At 51.3% G+C, this 20,655-nt stretch overlaps 3 protein-coding genes across 13 annotated transcripts; all 3 read right to left on the reverse strand.

The window, feature by feature from the left end:
- Positions 1 to 6,226, reverse strand: dnpep (aspartyl aminopeptidase). Of its 9 annotated transcripts, none has more exons than XM_062561550.1 (18): positions 6,015 to 6,189; positions 5,490 to 5,593; positions 4,668 to 4,860; positions 4,318 to 4,431; positions 3,381 to 3,471; positions 2,886 to 2,974; positions 2,671 to 2,784; positions 2,406 to 2,531; positions 2,183 to 2,307; positions 2,020 to 2,104; positions 1,791 to 1,898; positions 1,590 to 1,667; positions 1,395 to 1,475; positions 1,147 to 1,307; positions 1,012 to 1,051; positions 672 to 773; positions 389 to 556; positions 1 to 263 (listed from the first exon to the last, which is right to left on the reverse strand). In XM_062561550.1, the coding sequence occupies exons 2-18, from the start codon at positions 5,567 to 5,569 to the stop codon at positions 213 to 215; spliced, it is 1,806 nt and encodes a 601-aa protein (XP_062417534.1). In that variant the 5' UTR covers positions 5,570 to 5,593; positions 6,015 to 6,189; the 3' UTR covers positions 1 to 212. The 9 variants fall into 9 exon arrangements, with proteins under 9 accessions (XP_062417534.1, XP_062417531.1, XP_062417532.1 ...); XM_062561547.1 differs by having other exon boundaries at positions 2 to 263; positions 4,318 to 4,437; positions 6,078 to 6,226; XM_062561548.1 differs by having other exon boundaries at positions 2 to 263; positions 4,318 to 4,437; positions 6,053 to 6,188.
- A 3,450-nt stretch (positions 6,227 to 9,676) lies between these two features.
- Positions 9,677 to 16,351, reverse strand: LOC119220725 (transmembrane protein 198-B-like). 3 transcript variants are annotated; one of them, XM_037476931.2, is made up of 5 exons: positions 16,058 to 16,351; positions 11,661 to 11,915; positions 10,982 to 11,563; positions 10,682 to 10,884; positions 9,677 to 10,570 (listed from the first exon to the last, which is right to left on the reverse strand). In XM_037476931.2, the coding sequence occupies exons 2-5, from the start codon at positions 11,824 to 11,826 to the stop codon at positions 10,418 to 10,420; spliced, it is 1,104 nt and encodes a 367-aa protein (XP_037332828.2). In that variant the 5' UTR covers positions 11,827 to 11,915; positions 16,058 to 16,351; the 3' UTR covers positions 9,677 to 10,417. The 3 variants fall into 3 exon arrangements, with proteins under 3 accessions (XP_037332828.2, XP_037332837.2, XP_037332845.2); XM_037476940.2 differs by lacking the exon at positions 16,058 to 16,351 and adding an exon at positions 15,809 to 15,940; XM_037476948.2 differs by lacking the exon at positions 16,058 to 16,351 and adding an exon at positions 13,904 to 14,801.
- Positions 16,352 to 16,973: 622 nt separating this feature from the next.
- LOC119220421 (sterol 26-hydroxylase, mitochondrial) lies at positions 16,974 to 20,652 on the reverse strand. The gene is made up of 9 exons (XM_037476446.2): positions 20,434 to 20,652; positions 19,861 to 20,051; positions 19,555 to 19,754; positions 19,267 to 19,464; positions 19,022 to 19,185; positions 18,654 to 18,820; positions 18,493 to 18,574; positions 18,177 to 18,407; positions 16,974 to 18,096 (listed from the first exon to the last, which is right to left on the reverse strand). The coding sequence occupies exons 1-9, from the start codon at positions 20,650 to 20,652 to the stop codon at positions 17,980 to 17,982; spliced, it is 1,569 nt and encodes a 522-aa protein (XP_037332343.2). The 3' UTR covers positions 16,974 to 17,979.
- Positions 20,653 to 20,655: the final 3 nt, after the last annotated feature.

Consider the following 20,655-nt stretch of genomic DNA (forward strand, 5'->3'; position numbering starts at 1 on the left):
AAGTCTTTATTTTGGTTCATATGAAAGAGTCCTGAAACGTGACCACCACTCTCCACGTCTGGAGGCAGTTACGAGTGCAACCTCGTCTATGGGTGTTTCTAACAAAGTCCTTTTCAACGTGAAAGATTGACACGGTTCATGGTGTCGATGCTCTTCACATGCCACCACATGGTGAGAGGACTTTGCGTCCATCAGGAGTCTCCTTCGCGTCTCTAGTCGACCACCAGCGAGCTTCGCACGGCGGGGAACAGCTCAAAGTAGCCCTGCAGGGGGAAGCACACAGGGAGTGGTTGAGAGAGAAAAAAAGAAACATCTGACGGCGAAGAAGGAAAAGCAGACGTGTATGCATGTGGACAATAATGTTGAGGGGGGGGAGGGGGGAGGTTACCTTGAAGAGGGTGGTGCTCTGCAGGACGCTGGAGGTGCAGCACATCTCTCGGATGGAGTGCATTGAGAGCTGCGGAGCTCCGATGTCGACCACGGGGACCCCGAGGCGGGCGGCCAGGATGGGTCCGATGGTGCTTCCACAGGGGCTGTCGTTACGGACCATCACATCCTGCGGGGGGGGGGGGGGGGGGGGGGGGGGGGGGGGGGAGAGAGATAGGTCATGTCTAAAGTACCAACCTGGGATTCATTTCTGGATTTCATCGTCTTCGGTCACACAAACACACCTGCAGCGGCACCCCCACCCTCCCGGCCACCTCCCTGACCACGGAGGCGGTGACAGCCGTCGTAGCGTAGCGCTGGTTGCTGTTGAACTTGATCACTGGGCCCTGAGGGGGGGGGGGACAGAGAACATTAATATGCATTATGATATTCATAGAGTCGGGAGGCCGGTTGGTCTCCAATGAGGGGTTTGGATCTCAGTGATATTTGTGAAGCTACAACCAAAACATTTTTGGTATCTTTACTTAAATTAAACAAAATAATATGGCTGCCTTGAATCAATGTGAAATAAAGAAGAGGGAGTGCATGTTGTCCTCTTGAATGAATGAATGAAGATGTCTTCACCTTGTGGAAAGCAGGACGATGGTTCTCCTCGTGCTTCTCCCTGAGAAGACAATTTTACAAAAATGAAAACTTTCTCAAGATTCTCGGTGTGTTCCCAGCAGGTAAATGTGTGTGTGTGTGTGTGGTTGCACTGACTGGTAGTTGGGGTGCACGGCGTGCGCCATGTCGGCACTGATCATGAAGGAGAGCGGCGCCGCCTGCTGGAAGGCGCTGAGGTTGGAGGCCGAGGCCGAGAGGCGGCTGAGGATGAGCTCCGTCAGGTTGGACCGGGCGCCCTGAGCGCTCTCTGACCCCACCTGCAAGACACACACACACACACACTCAGCTGATGTCTGTCACGTCCGCTTGATGACCCTTGTGGTTGTGCGGGCTCAAAGGCCCACCTCTTCGTTGTCGTACAGAGTGACCATGCGGACGTTGGGGTCGTGGGACAGAGAGTCTCCGGAGCACGACTCAATCAGCGCCTGACAGGACGAGAGAGGACATGTGAACACGAGAGACGACACAAACACTTTATGACCTTCTCTAAAACGGAGTCTAACAGACTGAAGAAGGACCGAGGGAGAGGAGGGTGTGACCTGCAGGGCGCAGTAGCAGCTGTGGAGGTTGTCCAGCCGAGGGGAGTAAATGAACTCCTCGTACACTCCTCCCAGCGCCTGCAGAAGAAGAAGGACGGGACGAGCGGATCAATACAACACCAATCAATTAAATAAGAATACCAATCGCTTTAGGGGGTTGGACTGGATCAGGGAGGGGGGGGGGGGCCCTCGCTGACTCACCGCAGGCTGAGTGTCGGCCAGACAGAGCTCAAAGTCCAGCAGGGCCTCGGGCTCCACCCCCAGCTCCGAGCACAGCACCTTCACCAGCGCCGGGTGGTGTTTCTCCGCCTGCAGAGGGAGAGGATGCGGCAATAAACTGACAGTTACACCGAACGCAGACATAAGGAATGAGAGGCGGGGCCACATCCTGGAGTCCTGATGTGCAGTTATACACGTGTGCAGGTCGTACCGTGTTTGCGGCACAGCTGGCGTCTCCGGAGGACGCGCAGCCCGTCTCCAGCTCCTCCTGCACTACGGTGGCGATGATTGGCACGCTGACAAACACACACATATATATATATATGCACACACACATATATATGAACCCAAAGCTGCTGTGTTGAGCTACTGACAGGTGGTTCTCCTTGTTGGGCCCGAAGGAGTCGTTGACGTCCCTCTGCAGGTGGATGGCCAGGTGAGGGATCCTCAGCAGGGGGCGGGACACGTGGAAGAGCCGGTGAACCAGCCGTCCGTCACTCTGCAAGCCGCACACACACACACACAATAGAGGGGCGGGGTTTACACACCAGTTCTGCCAGCTGCACTGGTTCGTACTAAAGGCTCTGATCCTGGTACCTTGACCATCACGCGGCCGGCGAGGGTGAGGTCGCGGTCGAACCAGGTGCTCCAGATGCCTCCGCCGTAGCACTCCACCCCCACCTGCAGACAGCCCTGCTTGGTCCTCTTGGACCTCGGCTTCACCTGACACACAGACGATCAAATCTATCGATCTAATAACACACGGATGACTTACTGATCCCAGTAAGTTATTAGGAGTCAGATGAGCTATGCATGCAAGTGCCAGATTGTGATTGACAAGTGGAAGTGGGCGGGCTCTCACCTTGAGGCAGGGGCTGTCCGTGTGAGCGCCGATCATGGAGAAGCCGTTCCCCGGCAGGAAGCGTCCGCCCACGGCGAAGGCGATGAGGCTGGAGAAGTTCCTGGTCACAAAGTACTGAAGAGGGGAGAGGACACGATCTAAACACAATTATTCAAAAGACAAAAACCCACAGGTGGGCCCCCTCCTGGCTACGGGGCGATGCAGCCCGGACGCACCTTGCTGGAGGGATTGATGTCCCATTGCTCCGCCTCCTTCAGCTCGATGAAGCCCGCCTGCAGCAGACGCCGCCGGCATTCTTCAACCACTGCAGGGACGGGCAGGAGAGACGCTTACTGGCTTTCTAAAAGCGCGAGACACTTCTCACCAAAGTCCTGGCTAGAAAGGTGCTTCTTATTGATTTTGATGTCTTTTATTTTGCTCCATAGTAAGAATGTATTCAAGCACTCCTGAATGGCCTTTTCAACTGCTTTGGTGATCAGCTGCTCTTTTAAGAAACACTCTCTGTAGGGAACTAGAGGTCACAGGGCAAAGGTAGGAGATTATTATAAATGATCAGCTTCATCTGCAGGATCGTTATCTTATCTCAAGCTCAAAGTCTTATTGGAAAAACTTGCACGGCTCTTTCTGGTTACAAAATCTGCTCAAAAAATCTACCGCAAAACAAATAGGCACATACATAAATATATGTATAAAATATCTATACTTGATACCGTGATATGGAGACACCCCTCTGTTGACAAACTGCAGAAACTCTTTGGCTGCTGACTGCACGGCCTCTTTGGAGCTCTTCATCATCAAAGACTGAAGGAAGAAGGAAAGAAGGAAGTGAGACACAAGTTCAACAGGAGCTAAGCTAGCAGCTAAACAGCTACTGCTCCCAACTGGTCAAACCGCCCCTTATTTCCTTTGTATAAGGTCAGACATTTATACAACAAGACGGCGACTAACGTATTGAATTAAGTAAAATGAGAGGCTGTTTCCAGCTTAACATTGTTTATACGTAAACATAATTACAGTAGAGCCTTTGGCTGTCCGATAAAGGACGCACTGCTATCACCCAGCTAGCTAACCTTCTTCTACGCTCTCCTTCCGCCGCACAAGTCACGGCGGCTCTCTGAGGGAGAAACGCCTCCACAGCAACACACTCACTTTCATGACACCTACCTGCATCGAGTGCACCGTCCGACTGTGAACTGCGTGGAAGGGGGTGGGGGGGTGGCAGCGTGATGTCAGAGGCTAGATGGCTTAGCGGCGCTGAGAGCCAATGGGACCCGACGACGTCACACGGCGGCCATCTTAGGACAGGACCGCTCGTCCAGTTATAACATTAAAGTCTATTGTGCATGTAGTGCTGAAATAACTATATTTTGCTCAATTTTAAACCGATTTTCAAACGGCTTGGTGTGTCATAAACGTCAGGGATGCGGCTATTTAACTGCATACATGTGAAAAATTATAGCCACGGAGTTTATTAAGAAAATAGTATATTAAGTAGACTAGACAGGTAAAGTACTAGGTATACCCATACACACACACAGTAATGATGTCAATATTTATACGGTACATGAAATAGTGCAATTTAGTTTATTACTAATATTAACATTATTAAATACATGTGTAAATTTATGTATAATATAGTTTACGCACTGTGGCCATGGCTGCATCAAGTTTGGCCTTAAGAGCCTTTGGAGAGGGAGGCATTGCGTATTGGTGGTCAGGGGCCTTCCTCTTCCGACTCCTTTGCCTCTCTCTAGTGGATGGCTGTGGCTTTGAAAAAACAACAACCAATAAATAATAAATAAATATATAATGAAGTTAATTAGGGTTAGGGTTAGTGTATTTGTTAGTGACATTCCTCATGTGTACAAATACTATTGATCTGTAATACACTTTATGTATTGCTAAACTTGCAGAAAGTGTGACATTAAATCCCATTTAAAATATCGATGCATCCATCTTTAACACCTTGTAATCTAGTTGGCCAATTATACACGTACCCTCTGAAGATGAGCAGGGAAGTTGAAGACAGATGGAAAAGCTCCAGCTTTGAATCTGATAGTCTGCCCTGTCCTGTCGAAATCTTCATTTCTGAAGTGTTCACTGCAGAGCAGTGTTCTGTCATTAGCCACGAAACCCTCCCTTCTCAGGGCACGCTCCCACTGTCTCCGGCGCTCGCTACATTTGGGAAACCTTACAAATGGGAGAAATAGTAGTCAGATATAAATGATTGTTAACCTTGCATCTTTATTTCCTTCAACATTGAGGGTATGGACTTAAATACAGTATAAAATATATTATCATTTTGATTCTATGTACTGCATGTATGCAAATGTATGTAGCCAATCTTGTAATGGTGTCTCAGTTACACTATTCCTAGCAGAACTTGTATTACTAAGTATCCTAATAATAGTTGTACTGTTCTCTTCATGTGTTGTACTTCCCGAAAGTGTTAACATGAATTAACAGCAAGCCAAACTCCTTTTCAAGAGCCAGGAATGTGAGCGTACCTGCTCCATTTATTTTGTACAAACATGGCAACGTTGAATCAGAGTGAAAAAGCCATTGCTTTTCTGAGGGATTCAGACGCTGGATGGAGTTAGATTGTGTGTTTCTTTTTTACACGGCTCCGTTTAAGCCGTTTGTTATTCTCTGCTCTGCAACTTCCTACTTCCTGTTGCATCACTTCCTGTTTTACCGTTTATTTCAAAATAAAATGGCTACACAAATTTATTAAAACACTAAAACAAACCTTAAAGCTGTCTTAACAATTCTTAAAACATTGAAGGCAGAACAATAGTCATAATATTTTCTTTTCTTACTTGTGAAAGGTGATCCCACGCGTTCTGGTTTGGCGGCTCCGTGCGTTGGTGCAGCCGTAGGCGGCACAAAAATCAGGCATTTTCCACAAGCGTAATCAGAAGTTCTGTAAACAAAAAACCAACAAAGTAATCCAAATGTAAAGATGTTTTTAAGAAACCAAACCACTTGGAAATCATGTGTAACTCAAAGCTATGTTGAAACGAAAGACTAACCCTGCCTCTCCCACCAATTTACAATTGCTTGGTGACTCACTTACGACCTCTTCATTGCTAGCCAGCAAATAAATACAACCACATCCACAAAATGACATTTAGACAAAAGATTAGGTTGTCAAGAAACGTTGTTGGAAACCTGTTAATAATTGAAAATGTCGACTGTGTGGTATCACTTTAGAGTAGAGGGCAGCCATGAAACACACAGCTACGCTGCAATGTTAAGCGTTTCTCAAAACGTGAAGCTACAATTTAAACATCGGCATCAGCACAAATCATAGCCACGTTAATAAGGTTTGTAATAAACCAAACCGTTTGTAAATCCGTCAAGAATTCAGCAAGTTACGAGCATTTTAGTTGGCGTATGTCACTCACCTTCCGTCCACAGCAGCAGGGAGCAGCAGCGCGGTCTCCTGACCTAAGATGGCCGCCAAGTGACGACACAGCTGACTCCGCCTTGAGCCACCTGGCCTTTCTATACATGTCTATGTATACATGTCTATGCTCAAAACTGCTGACTGCGGGACAGAGAAGCAGGCGCTGTTCCGCTGTTCTTCAGAGCGCCACAGCGACATCGTGCGGCCGGGTGGTGTAACTACAGCGGCGAGGTCACCTGTCTTTGTTTACACCGTTACCTTCCAGGCATATTATATCATAATGGCTCTGCGTTAGATAGATACTTCTATTTATATCACGAAGGCAGCAAACAATGCAGTCTACCGTCCAACCAGAAGTGCAAAAAAGAAGAATCTCTCTCTGTCCTCTCGTATTAGTTGACCACAATAATCTCCCTAGTATAGTCCTGAGCAACGTGGGAGGAAGAAGGGGCGAGTGAAGACGATGCGGAGAGGTTCATACCAGCTGTCAACTCACAGCATTTCTCCTGCTGTTGAGGAAGCTCAGAGGAATGAGAAGACACACACACACACACATTTCTTGAAGTATCTTTTACATTGTCCTAAAACACATTTACATCACCAGTTCTTGTTTGTTTGTACATTAATGTTTTGTAGTCTACTGTTTGTAACATATCTCGTCAATAGGAAGACGTGTCCACCAGAAACACACACACGCACAAAGACTGTGTCTTTGCAGGATCACCGTGGCTGTGCAGCGCTTCTCCACACTGAGCTTCAGATATACGGACATACCTGCTATACCCTGAACACACCACCAGAGAACACACAGGATCTCCTCAATGTAGGCCACGTGCAGATGGAGCTTTTACCACTGATGTGCGATGTATCGTCATAACACGATAAACTACGCAAAAGAAAGTCCTTGTGTTATTGATTTTAACAAGACTAACTTGTTCTATGCTACACATGGGTTTAGGTTCTGCTTACACAAAAAGGATTTAAAAGTTAAAAGTCCTCCAACGTGCAGATGGTCCTCATGTTCTTGGGTGATTTTGACTCTTGAACCTGAGACAGAGACCTACCGGAGCAGCAGCAGCGCTCCTCAGAGATGCGTTCAAAGAAAACCATTCTGATCAAGACCATCTACAGCCGCAATGGTAAAGGCCACTGAAGGATTTAAGGTTCGACGTGGATCAATATTAATATTGATCTGTATTGGACTGTGTCAGTGATGAACCTACTAGTTCATTCGGAAAAGCCAAAGCCGCCCGTTCTTAATAAGCGATATCTCGTGATTCGGCAATCTCAATAAGCCCCTGCGACCTTTGGCCTCCAGGTTTTGCCTCGCGGTACGCCTAAAAAAGACACCTGAAGACATGTGACACTAGTCAAGCCAAAGAGAGGCCTCCACACATCCTGTCTCCACCCACAGCTTCTGGGGAAACACACTTCTCGAGTTTCTTATCCGCCCGATGTTTTCTCGTATTTCTTCACGTGCAGAGCTGCTGACTGTCAAAAGGAATGTGGACTTGTGGACTTTGAAACATTTGCTCATTCAAAAGTAGAGTCGTTTTACACCTGATTGTCTGCGGGTCCCAGAGTTAACGAACAAGCAAAACTCAAAGCATTCAAATACATTCATTACATATCTTTGAATGTTTTTTTTTGTATCGCTTTCAGATTCTTCTTGACTGGTTTCACTAGAATACACAACCAATTACTAGATATTGTTGAGCATTCCTGCTAATGAACCTAGCATGACACGGTAAAAGCATTGAACCTTAATTAATTTCACCAGGATGTCGAAGGTTCAAAGTATTTTGTATCCCTTTGCGAAACAGTCAAAATGTAATTTGCAGTTGTTAACTTTTATTTATCATAATCTTTTTCTGCTCCTACCATACTGAAGCACAAAACAAAAAGCGCAGAGAAAAAACAAAGATCGTCTATTAAGAGATGGATGATCACTTCCATCGATCCCTGGGTGACACAGATTGCGTAATAAGGAATGAATTGAGTCTCCTATCACTCTTCTGTGTACAGAAAGAAAATGTGACAACTTGCTAGCTTCATTTAAGGGGAAAGTAACATCATTATAAATAAAACCCAATAGTTAAGATCCAGATCCAATTATTCTGGTTACACCCTCCCCTTCTGAAATGCATTTGAACTTCCACCGCTAGGTGACGCCCAGGTGCAGCGTGTCTCCACCCTACAGCTTCTGGGGAAACACACTTCTCAAGTTCTCCTCCTGTTTTCTCGTATCTCTTACTTCATGTGCATTAAAAAGCCCTTTTTTCTTACCCTCTTAAAATGAACCTCTCAACATTATTAAGAAGAAGTAAGGCAGCTCGCTGAGATAGGATGAAGAAAAAAGGATATCTTAAAACTGATCTATATAGATAAAGAACACTTGAGCAACTGGTAGGGAATAAGCAAAGTGAGAAGGAAGAGTCCTAAAGTGCAGGTGAGAGGGAGCAAAGCTGTACATTAGTGACAACGTTGTATACTGTGAAGGACACGAGTGAGTCTGTGTACCTGCAACATCTGATCCACTCTTTTACTTTGACTCGGAAGAAGTTCTTCAAACTGTCTTGGTCTTCTCTTGACGTCTCGTCTACCCGCTGGTTTCCTCCTGCAGATCCTTAACATGTGAGGAGGTGCAGGGAGAAGAAGAAACGACCAGGGACAAGAGCATGGAGGCTCTTCAGGGTTAAAGCGGCTGCAAGCTATCATTATGATTATTGGGATTTATTCATCTATGGTGTTTTTAAAAAAAAATATATCATACATTATATTTCTTAGAATAACTGAGGCAAACTTGATTTATTTTTGGAGAAAGATTGTATCTTGATTGAGATCTTTTGTTGAATATTCAAATCACAATAGAATCAACATAATGGCATCCGAGAGGCTGCAGAGAAATGAAAGTATTTTACAATGGCCTAAAAAATAAAATACTCTACTACTGCATGAACTTCCTGATCGTCTGTTTAAGTCAAATGTTCGAGATTGGGTCCAATCAGGATGTATCCCAGTGTGTCTGAGCTAATCCAGAAAGGACCAATAATCAGGAGATGAAGCTGAGGAAAGATGGGGGGGGGGGGGTCCTTTGTGTGAAATATTTGCTCATAATATAAAATAAGTGGATGTGTTTTACAGCTGATTGATGCCTGAAGTTAAAACACGACTCACACACACATTGATTAAATACTGGCCAATAGGAACACATGCTTTAATAATTATGGTCATGATTTAAGTGGTTAAGAAAAAGCATGAGGTCACTGGCCTACAGTGATGACATCACACTCACTTACAGGAATAAATAATAAAATAAACACATCCCACTCAAAAAAGAACATTTTACGTAGATGAAGTGAAAGGATTCAAATAACAAAGTAACAAGTTAGTAAGTGCTGTGTTTCATGTACAGGTTTTACATGTGTGTGTGTGTGCGTGTGGGGGGGGGGGGGTCATGCATTTCCATTTGCCACGGATTAATAAAAACGTACCCCCCCCCCCCCGTCCTCACATTAGTTTGCATTTCCCATAATAAATGTAAAGACGAGGAAGGATCGTTGGTCTAAGTACACGTCGGTGTGCCCCCCCCCCCCCCCCCCCCAGCGTGATCTACACTGCCCCCGCTTTCTTGGAATCACATCTTTAATATTCCTAATTATTATTGTCATTGTTAACTTCTTTATTGCTTTGCAGCATCGAGGAGGAAGAATGGGGGGGGGGGGGCAGTGTCAATGTGTCATCCGATAACAGATCCTCCTCATGCATCCATCTGTGACAACAAGCCCCCCAACCCCCCCAAAAAAATCATGTTACCCTGAAAGATCAGCCAGTAGCCCCCCTCGTGTTGCTGGGTGGCACGCGTTTTAACAGACACCACCCCCCTCCTCCCCCCTCCCCTCAGCCCTAAGTGAGCAGCCTGGCTCTTGAAGAAGTGTCTTGTCCAGCACCAAGGGGGACAAAGGGTGTCCCCATTTTTAGAGACGGCCCTCCCCAATCCAAAGGCCGTGTTTGGCACAAAGACCAAATGAAAGGGCCCGGTTTGCCGCCCCCCCCCCCCCCCTTGTGTGGGTGCATGCATGCGTTGGTGCATTTGAACCTTCTGAAAGACAGTGAAAAGGAGGCGGAGCCTCTGCACCACACGGACCGATTTGTCATGTGACATTTTATTTTTACGGGTTAGACCTGTTTTTCACTTTGGGTGAATCCAGCCTTCGATCTACTTCTAGGGGGGCGTGGCTTAACCCGGGTGACCTTCAGACCCAGCGGGTGACCTTCAGACCCAGCGGGTGACCTTCAGACCCAGCGGGTCACCGAGTCCGGGTGTGTTTTCGGGGGTCAGACTCGCAGAGAAGCTCGTGCAGCTCCGGTCAGGGGGGTGGTGGAGCCGCGGTCGTAGCCCACGTCCACCACGGTGTGCGGCCGGCCAGCCAGCCGGCTCGGGGGGGGCGCCGCCTGCACCTGGCGCTCCCGGAAGCTCTGGATGTAGCTCTGGGAGGGAGCAGAGGGGAACACGGGCAGCAGAGCGTGAGAACGGAAGCGAGAGAAGGAGAGAAAAAAAAAAAACAGACATGGAGGACGGATGACGAGACCCCCACCCACCGGCGAGAGGACGTCGGTGTCGTAGCGGCGGATGGGGTTGGGCTTGCGGCGGTAGGCGGGCTCCGGAAGCTGCTTGGCCTGGTGGTGGGAGGCGGAGCCGTGCTGCGGCGGCTGCTGCTTCTTCTTCTTCTTGCTGCGGTAGCGGTCGTCCCGCTGGCGGATCCGCATCACCTGCATCCTCCTCTGCTGCCGGCTGATGATGACTGTGGAGGGTCACAGGAGGGTGGAGACAGTTGGAGCAGGGCTGAGGGTGGAGGTGGGGGTGGTGGAGAAAGAAAAAAAAAAAAAAACAACACCCACCCTTGGTATGGGAGTATCCCTCAGCGGTGACCTTCCACTGGACCATGACCCCCAGCAGGGTGAGGGCGGGCCACACCCCGAGCACCACCCACGTCACCCAGCACACGGGCTTGCCGGGTGCCGCCTTCAGCCGCTCGAACACGTACAGCGCGAGGGCGAAGAGCTCCACGAAGTAGTCCACCGCCACGGTGATGACGGCGGCGCCGAACATGGCGGTGGACAGCGTGGTGAAGAGGCGCTGCCACTGCAGGGCGAGCACGGCGAACAGCATGCCCAGGCCCAGCAGCACGCCCAGCGGCACCCAGACGGAGCGCGGCGGGCTGTCGGAGAGCTCCTCCATGCCCACCAGGGTGGCCACGGCCACCAGCAGGCCCAGCAGCAGCCCCACCATGAAGAGCCCCACGCTGCGGACCAGCATGGTGACCAGGCCGCACAGCGCGCCGATGCCCAGGCCGATGCCCACCGAGGCCTCGGCGCTCAGCTGGGTGTCGAGCACGCGCTCCTTGTAGCACAGCATGAAGATGACCACGGAGCCGAACATCAGGCCCGTGAGGAACATCACCGCCTTGAAGCAGCGGTAGCCTGAGGGCGAGAAAGGAGGAGACGGCGGGGTCAGCGAGGGCCGCAGGCGGGGCAACGCGGGTTCCCGCGCCCCCCCCCCCCCCCCCCCCCCACTCACCGAAGAAGCAGTAGATGACGCCGAAGAAGCAGCACACGGAGCAGACCACGGACGGGACCACCTGGTAGCCGCCCACGCCGCCGCCGCCGTCCTGGCAGCCGGCCAGGAGCGCCGGACCCTGCTCCTGGTCGGGCTGGGCCGCCATCACCTCCACGGTGGTCGTCATGGCGAGCGGGAGGAGGGAGGGGGAAGGGGAGCGGAGGAGAGGCGATCAGGTGGGGGGCTAGGCAGCACCACGCAGCCACGTGGTTTCACCTGAGACAAAGAAGGGATCACATGTAGTTAGCAGACCAATCACAGCCTGCGAAAAGAGATGAGCATCGTTAATCCGCTGGACTGAAGCAAGTTCAACGTGTTTGAAGAGAGCCAGATCCATCCATCTGATATGAAGTAGGACGTGAGGTCATGCAGTAGGTTCCTCTGTGGGTCTCACCTTGTCTTCCTGCTGCCTTCATTCATCCGTTTGCTTCCCTTCGTCCTTCCTAACTTTGCATATGATAATAGACGACTTTAAAATACTCTTTTAAAAAACCCTCCAGCATCGCATGAATCGATTCAAACAGCATTTCACCAGTGAATGCAAACGTTTAGAATTCAACAAGCTGTGAAGCTCAGAACCTCTCAAACCCAAGTGGATCAGAGCCGAAGGGACGCATGCACCATCGCTGTATGTAAATAAACCATCGGCGGGTCAGCCAGTGCATGCAAAGTGCCCCCCTCCCCCGGGTGGGTTCAGGCTGACAGGAGGCTTCTGGGTCAGAGGAGCTTATGTAACGCCTGTCTGGGGAACCTCGTCTGCATTCATGAGCAATCTTCTCTCTTCTTTAGTTTCCCTCGTGTGTCGCTTCCTCCAGTCTACCCCCCCCCCACCCCGCCCCCCCCGAACAAAGCATTCAGAGTATACAACCAGGAATGAACTATGTAGGTATAAAAGAAATAAGTTTATGTTATTATCCTTTTGAATACCACATGAGGAAGAATTTGAATGGAACCATAATACACACATCATCCAGACATGACATATTAATAACCATGTTTTGTGGAGGATTATCAGGGTGAATGTGTGTGTGTGTGTGTGTGTGCGCGCACTAAGCCGGTTTGTAACACAGATCGGTCTTGATGTCTGCAGATGGATCCTCGTCTCCAGAGTTTCTTCTTCTGCTGTCCGAATCAGCAGCAACAACCCCACCAGCACTGTGGTTCTCCTCCTCCCGCCCTGCTTCCTGTCTGTTGCCACGACAACGAGGGGATGCTGACAGACCGGGCGGCTCGCCCCGGAGCCTGACCAATGGAGGAGCAGCTTAAACTCCGTAGCAACAGCGTGAGAGCCAATCGGTGTGTACGTGTGTGTGAGTGTGTGTGTAAGATAAAGGCTCCTATTGAAATCCGCTCCTTTGAATCATAAATGTGGAGGAATCTGCTACATCACATCAGCATGTTTCATTTAGTTTAACAACGCTTTAGGAATATTTTAGGTGGATGTTCCAGGTTTACATTTATAAACAGGTATCAATGCTATTGCTCCAAGAGGAAAGAAATAGCTCAACTTATGTTATAAAACAGCTGATGAACGTAGAAGGAAACTTGAACATCTCTCTCTTTGTGGACCAATCAGACACGAGGTCCATGAATAAAGACAATGCGCCTTAAAAGAGCATCAGGCCAGATGTTCACACAGCAGCTGGAACACATCAGGAACATGCAGAGACACGATTTGTCTCTGAGAGACAAATTCTAGGTTGATGCGTTCAGGTGATGCCGGGAATTCTGAGCTCTTAAAGTGGGGTGTGAAACAGTGATGCGTTCACGGCTCTTCTGTCACAACTCAATCTGCTTTTTCGGCTGAGTCAGTGGAGCCGACCCGTTTTGAGTGTGCGTTACTCCTCGGGGCTCTCCGACTGTGCACCGTGGTCCTCGTCAGCCAATGAGAAGGAAGAAACTCCCGTGACCTCAGCCGCCAGGGCGGCTGACCAGCGGCGTGCGGGAGGATCCAGACTCTCCTCCTTCCTCCTCTCGACGAGACCAAGAAGGCACTCGAGAGCATCCAGAGCTTTAGACATCCAGTGGAAACCCGATCAGACAGAGATGTCGAGGACGTATTTAACGCGATATTCTTGCCCCTAAAGCGGCACGACGCAGGCCCCCCCCCCCGCGTGACATGGAGCAGCACGGGGGGGAGACGGGAGAGAGAAGAGACTTCCCACCTCGTGCCGTTACATAAACCCTCCTGAAGCATTACTCACTCTGCTCCGATGATCTCTGCGAGATGGCAGCCGCCCGCAGACGTCACAACGAGGACGAATGCAACCCCCCCGAGGAGGAAAAAGCTGTTCACACTCATAGAAACATACAAAATGTTCTCCTGGCCTCCGAGGCTGCCAGAAGAACAACACCCACATGTCCATTTATTTCAACTGAAGTGTGTCTACAGCGTGAGGAACAAAAGCCGAGGACAGAGATGAACAAACGCTCTGCTGAATCATCTCGTCTCCGTCAAACCAGAAGCGACCTTCTGTGAGGAGGAGGAGCTCCTCCGGAGGAAAGTGACTCACATTACTGGTTTCTACCTGAGCGGAAACACCTGGGTCGTGACTCTCAGAGACCAGGGGGGCACCAGGAGGACCAGCAAAGCTACCAGGAGGCACCAGGAGGACCCACGTGGCTGTGTTTAGGCCCAGGAGGCCGAGGCGTTCTCACACCTCCTCAGAGCAGGTTACATAAGGCCGCTGCTCCAGTTCCAACAGAAACGTGTGGCTGCTGTTATGATTGGACACAATGTGGAGAATCTGCTGATGGGGAGCGCTGAGAGGAGGAGGAGGAGGAGGAGGAGGAGGAGGTGGAAGAGGACGAGGAGGACACACATCTCTTTGTCTCTGTTCGACTCTGCGAGTGTAGCGTTTTTTAGGTGAACATTTCAAACATTTAGTTGAAGCGACTGATGCAGGAAGCGGTGTAATAAATACCGATTGATTTGTAAAGCAGAGGTGGATTCAGAACTATGACGTCTCTGTGGTCCAAATCTGTAGAACAATCCATGAAGGACAGCACAGAAAGGGCTCATCACATCTCTGTAGAGGGAGATGAGGTGTAAAACACACTGCGGTGGAATTACAAACTGAACTCCTCGATGTTCAAGCTGCATTTAGTGGATCTTCTAAAGCAGAACCAAAAGGAATGGAACCGCAGCAGAGACCTCCTGAGCCAATAGTGGAACATCTCTCACCTAGACTCATCTAAACACGAGGACAGAGCGGCCCCTCTCAGCAGCGTGTCTCCATTCCGTCTCCTACAACATCGGCTCAGAGTGAATCCTGCTGCTCAGTATGACTGGACATCCCCCAGCATGCTCTCTGATTTCCCTCCGTCACCCCGAGGGAGCCACTCAGGAATATCAATGATGTTTGTTCCTGTGGAGGACAAACGGACCTCAGATGAGAGGCGCTGCGTGTTCGTCTCTGGTCTTCTCTCCACGCGAGCAGACACAACGCACCGAGGACCTTCTCAGAGAGGTCAGACTACAGCATGAACAGAACCTCCTCAGCTGCTGCTTGGATTTCTCCCTGCAGATTCTGTTTTTCTCAGGTGAGAGCGCCACAACATCGCCATGACGCCGCCACGACATCACAGGAAGCAGCAACAGCTTTCAGCAGACTCCTGAACATCTGGCCTTCTGCAGCTCCCCAACGAGCCGGACCCTGAACGCCTCGTGCAGATGTTCAGAGGACAGTGTGTGTGTGTGTGTGTGTGTGTGTGTGTGTTCACATCCACAGCAACACCCAAACGTTGCTAGGTTAAACACAATATGATTAAGGACTCATTCAAGCCTGTAAAAAAGCTGCAATAAACAGACACAACTGAACTGCATCATGGGATATGTAGGCTGCATATACCAATACTACTATACCTATATTACCAGCACATTGCTCCATCCCTCTCCTGGTCCTCCTCACTTTAAATCCTCTAACACCACTACTACTACTAGGACTAATACTACCAACACATGACGTCACAGCCTTGAGTTAAATCCTTCCGGCAGAGGAGCAGGAACAAAGAACGTTTGACACTTGTTGTCTTCTGATCCATCTCAGCAGCTCCGCGTTGAGAAGCGTGAATGTGATAAAGAATTAAAACATTGGTTTAATAATTACCTTGAGGAGCCTTTAATGACGTCTCACCGATGATGTTTCAAACTAATCCTCAGTCAGAGACCCAGTGAACACATCGCGCGCTCACGCCTCCATCCCTCTGATGTAACGCCTCTGACGGGCATCGAACCCAAACCCCCACCTCCGGGGGCCGCCTGACCCGGATCACACCGAGACTCCCCGGTTCGACAGCAGGTGCGTGCGTGTGTCAGACAAAAGAGACGCACGGTGCGCGTGTAGGCATCCACTCACCATCGTGCCCGGCGGGTTGACGCGCCTCGCCCGCGTGCGCGTGACGCCAAAAGAAGCTCATCGAGCAGCGATCCGTTTCAGCGGTTTCCTCCCGGACTCCGGCGCATCCCCGTCGGCGTGGAGGAGCGTCTGTCCCCGGTGGATCCACGACGGGACGAGTCCTCCGTGCGGGGACAAACGCGCACGAACCGGGCGGAGGAGAGGAGCGTAACCCGGGTTTACATTCTGCACGACTCACAGAACCGCGCGTGCCAAAGTGAGAAGACGCGATGGAGCATCCGGGGATCGGGTGGGTGGATGGGTGGGTGGGTGGAGGAGCCTCTCGCTGACGCGGTGCGTCGGGTGCAGAAGGTGGCCTCCGCTGCAAAAAATGTCCCCGTCCAACTGATGGTGCAAAATAAAAGAGTGGAGATTCTGCAGCGGCCCCTAGAGGCGGAGCTCCCAAATGCAGCCAATATATACACACATACATGTACATGTACATACATATATATATATATATATATATATATATGTATATATAAATATACATGCATATATAGATGTGTGTAAATATATGCATACACTAGATTATAAAGGAATATTTCATATTTGATCATCATTTGTCTTTCTTCTTATTTCAGTACCCGAGAAGACTCAAAATAAAAGCCACCGGAATTCATCAAATCTAGTGCGTGCGGTCACCGGAAAGGGAAGCTTGACTTTCAAAATAATGGTGCAGGTTGTGTGTCTCCACGAGGCTCCTTGAAGTACCGCTATATGTATTAAGGGTTAGACACTCAGATACATCAGAGTACATGAAATACTGAATTACCACAAACACACTGAAACTTTAAGAGCCCAAGTTGAGTCAATGACGTCATAGATTCAGGGCGGCTAGGAGGGATCACATGTGTTTATTGGTTACCATGGAGCGCTGGATTATGGTCTAACCAGTTGAAAGCCTTTATCTCCTCTCATGAAGACACTAGTATGTAAACTCTAATATGTTATAATTGCTTCAGCTTCCTCCCTCCTTTCCTTCTCTTGCTGCCTTTCGTCCTCCTTCCCTCCTGAATGTGGGTGGTTATCGTCCCGTAGGAATAATTAGTAGACGACCACGGAGCCACAGATGACATAAACATACAGACCACGGCAAAGCATTCCTCTGCCCTACAACATTTATTTGAAAGGGTCTACAAATGTAATGTAAACAATTCCCATCAGCTTCCGGGAATGTAATAAAACTAGGGCCGGGACTTTAGCGCGTTAATTAAGATTAATTAATTACACAAAAAATAACACATTAAACATTTTTTACGCATTTTTACACTTATTTTTTGCACCGCGGAACGTTTCTCACTGGCTAGGCCTCAGTGGGCAGAGGTGGGGGGCAGACTCTGGGACGGGGCCCTCACACAAACCATATGAATCAAAAGCAGGCAAGTGAATACAATTTTGTGCAATAAGGGCCTCCCTGGGGCCCTGGGTCTGGGGCCCAAACCGGAAGTGTCACCAATGGCCAACTCCTTATTTCTAGGAGCTCGTCTGACACGCTCGTCTGGTTGTCTGACACGGGGGGGAGGGGGGGGGGGGGGGCACAGCATGCTCCTGTAGCGGCGTTTATACCCAAACACATTGGTAACTGATGTTAAAAGTTAAGTCCTACAGTGAATAAAACACTGACCTGAATGATGTGAACCCAGATGTGTGACGTTGTTTATAAAAAACACAAATGAAAAGTTAAAGTCCGTGAGGACTAAATGTTCCGTGTGACATCGCGCTTAATGTTTAGGACAAAACAGGTGCTTCATTGGAGATGAACTCCAGGTGGTAGACACGTCCCACACGTTCGGGGAACATTTTTTCCTTCTACATCCTCTCCTCAGCGGACTATTTCCACTGGTCCTGAGCGGCGCCCCCCCCCCACCCCCCCCCCCCCTTCAGGCTCGGGGCAGGAAGCGCAGGTTGATGGGCTTCGCCGGGATGAGCAGGGTTCGGGTCTTGGCCCCCACCGGCGGGTCCCCGGGTTCCGGCCGCACGTCGTAGTGCTGGATGAGCTGCGAGGAGACACAAGTCTGTATTCAAAGGGGGGGTCGTGGACATAAAGTGTCCTGGGGGACGTCTCTCCGTCGCTCACCCTGGACAGAGCCAAGAACATCTCCATCTCCGCCACCCTCTTCCCCACACAGGCCCGCACCCCCACCCCGAAGGGGATGAAGCTGTAGGGGTGGTGGCGTGGGGGGGGCGCGGCCCTGCAGGCGGCGCCCGACGCCTCAGGGCGGAGCCAGCGCTCCGGGGCGAAGAGGTCCGCCCCTTCAAACTGCTCCTCGTCGTGACAGGTGGCGTAGTGACACAGGTGGAACTGAGTCTGCGGGGAGGAGAAGGATACTCCTGGTCAGGGGGCGGGGCCTGTGAGGTCACAGGAGCATCACTTCCTGGATCGGCTCTCCTACCTTCTTTGGGAACCGGTAGTTCCCCACAACCACCTCGGCCTCCGCCACGAAGCGTCCGTTCCCGGGCACCACAGGGTAGAGGCTGGGGGGGGCACAAGCAGGTGAGAAACAGACGCCGCCCCCCCCCATGCTAGGTTTCATGCACTCAGGATGCGCCTCACCGTAGCGTCTCCTTGATCACGGCCTTCAGGTACGGCATCCTGCTCAGGTCCTCGGCGCTGGGCTCCCGCCGGTGGGGGCACACGGAGCTCACCTCCCCGTGCAGCCGGTCCTGGACCCCCCGGTGCCTCGCCAGGCGGTACAAGGCCCACGACAGGGTGTTGGAGGTCTGAGGGGAAGCACGGGTTAAGACACCTGACGAGTGTCACGTTGCTACGGAATGCGATTCTAGTCTCGACAAGGCTTCCTGGTTTGGAATGCAGCCGGACGGGCTGTGAGGAGCCGGACGGGCGGCGAGGAGCAGGCGGGCTGCGGGGCGCGGCTCCCCACCCTCATCGGGCACCTCACGGGGACCTTCTAGAACCCTCACCGTGTCGACCGCCCCCAGCAGCATCTCGGTGACGGTGATGTAGACCTCGGCTCTGCTCAGCCTGCGAGACGACAGCAGGGAGGTGAGGAACATGCCCTCCGCGGGCCGGCCCCGCCCCTCCTGAGCCTCGACGTCACTGATCCGCCGGTCGATGAGGACCCGGGCTGGAGGAGACACGGAGTAAACCGACTGACCCCCCCGTGGAGCGACCCCCCCCCCCACCCCCCGCTCCGCTGAATGCATACCCACGTCGTACAGGTCGTCCCAGGCCCGGACGAAGCGCCCCCAGAAGGGGAGCAGGCGGCGGCACCAGCGGGGGAGGAGGAGCACGGTCTCCGACAGCGTCATCATGGTGTTGACGGCGCTGATGAAGCGCTGCGTGCCGGCGGGGATCTCCTCCCGCAGGCAGCCCAGCCGCGTCTCAAACAGGATGGAGGAGATGCCTGCAAGGCGGTCAGAAGGATCACGACCGACCCCCACCATCACCACCTCGGGAACCTCAACAAACCCCCCCCCTCCCCCCCAAAACGAACCTTCGAAGCCGAACTTGTGGAGCTCGGCGGCCACGTCGGAGACGGTGGCCCCGTCCCGGCTGCCCCAGCGGAGGAACTCCACCCGCTCAAGCAGGTCTCCGACCACCTGCTGGATGAGGGGGGCGTAGGCCGACACCTCCCGCAGCTTCAGCATCTTGGGGTTGAGGGTGCTGCGGATGCGGTACCACTCCGGTCCCGTGCTGCAAAGCAAAAGAGCTTCTTGAGACTTCCCTGTGTTGGTGTGTGTGTGTGTGTGTGGGGGGGGGGGGGGGGGGTCAGAGGTGAGGTGGGGGGGAGGGCACTCACTCCACGTGCAGCCCGTAGGCCTGACCCCGCAGCTCCCGGTACTCCTTCCAGTGGGGGAGCTCCACCCTGGTCGGGTAGCAGCCCTCCTGCTGGATCACCTGGGCGATGAGCTCGGGGGACGCCACGTTGACGATGTCGAGGGGGCCGAAGCGGGAGCGCCACATGGGCCCGTAGAGGCTCCTCTGCACCCCCTGAGGGGGGACACGTCAGCGTGAAGGACCTGCGCGCCTTCTTCTGCCCCGTGACCTGACTCCAGCTCAGATCACCGAGAGAGTCATCGACATTTAACCAGACAACAGCACAGAAAACACTAAATACTTCCTCAAGTGATAAAAACACTGAGAGATTTCAGACCCATTTGTTTCAATATCACAATATTATCACTATGTTCCTACTTTGATGTGTATAAATATTCTAAAGCACTTATTCTACAACTGTACTCTGATCAAATAGAAATAAAGAATACAAGTAGAATAACGTGTCAGGTGGTTTGAGTCGAATGTCTTCATTGTGTAATAACACATTATTAAAATGGAATGAAACAACACCTTCTCGTGGTCGTGCGGCAGGTACCTGCAGCAGGTGGCTCTTGTCCGCGTATCCTCTGAGGAACAACCAGTACAGCGTGGTGGGCAGACTGGGACCGGGCAGCTCGTCGATGCTCTTCAGCCCCCCCGCCGCGCCGCTGTGGGCCCGGCGCGGCGGCTCCGGAGCGGTCGGCGGCCCCGCGGGGGCCCGGGCGCCGCGCACGCAGAGCCGGAGAGACCTCGCTGCGGCCGCCGAGGAAGCCATGAC

This window comes from Pungitius pungitius, chromosome 3 (genome assembly GCF_949316345.1).
Source record: "Pungitius pungitius chromosome 3, fPunPun2.1, whole genome shotgun sequence".
Classification (NCBI taxonomy): Eukaryota; Metazoa; Chordata; class Actinopteri; order Perciformes; family Gasterosteidae; genus Pungitius; species Pungitius pungitius.

Coding starts and splice junctions, on each gene's coding strand:
- LOC119220725 (XM_037476931.2), bottom strand. CDS start 11,826: ATGACGACCACCGTGGAGGTGATGGCGGCCCAGCCCGACCAGGAGCAG. Junction 11,564..11,660: donor CGTCATCTACTGCTTCTTCG/GTGAGTGGGGGG, acceptor TCTCGCCCTCAG/GCTACCGCTGCTTCAAGGCG. Junction 10,571..10,681: donor ACACCGACGTCCTCTCGCCG/GTGGGTGGGGGT, acceptor GCTCCCTCCCAG/AGCTACATCCAGAGCTTCCG.
- dnpep (XM_062561547.1), bottom strand. CDS start 5,569: ATGCCTGATTTTTGTGCCGCCTACGGCTGCACCAACGCACGGAGCCGC. Junction 4,438..4,667: donor TCCCTGCTCATCTTCAGAGG/GTACGTGTATAA, acceptor GTTTTTTCAAAG/CCACAGCCATCCACTAGAGA. Junction 557..671: donor GGGTGGGGGTGCCGCTGCAG/GTGTGTTTGTGT, acceptor CCCCCCCCGCAG/GATGTGATGGTCCGTAACGA.
- LOC119220421 (XM_037476446.2), bottom strand. CDS start 20,652: ATGGCTTCCTCGGCGGCCGCAGCGAGGTCTCTCCGGCTCTGCGTGCGC. Junction 19,755..19,860: donor GCCTACGGGCTGCACGTGGA/GTGAGTGCCCTC, acceptor TTTGCTTTGCAG/CACGGGACCGGAGTGGTACC. Junction 19,186..19,266: donor GGACGACCTGTACGACGTGG/GTATGCATTCAG, acceptor TGTCTCCTCCAG/CCCGGGTCCTCATCGACCGG.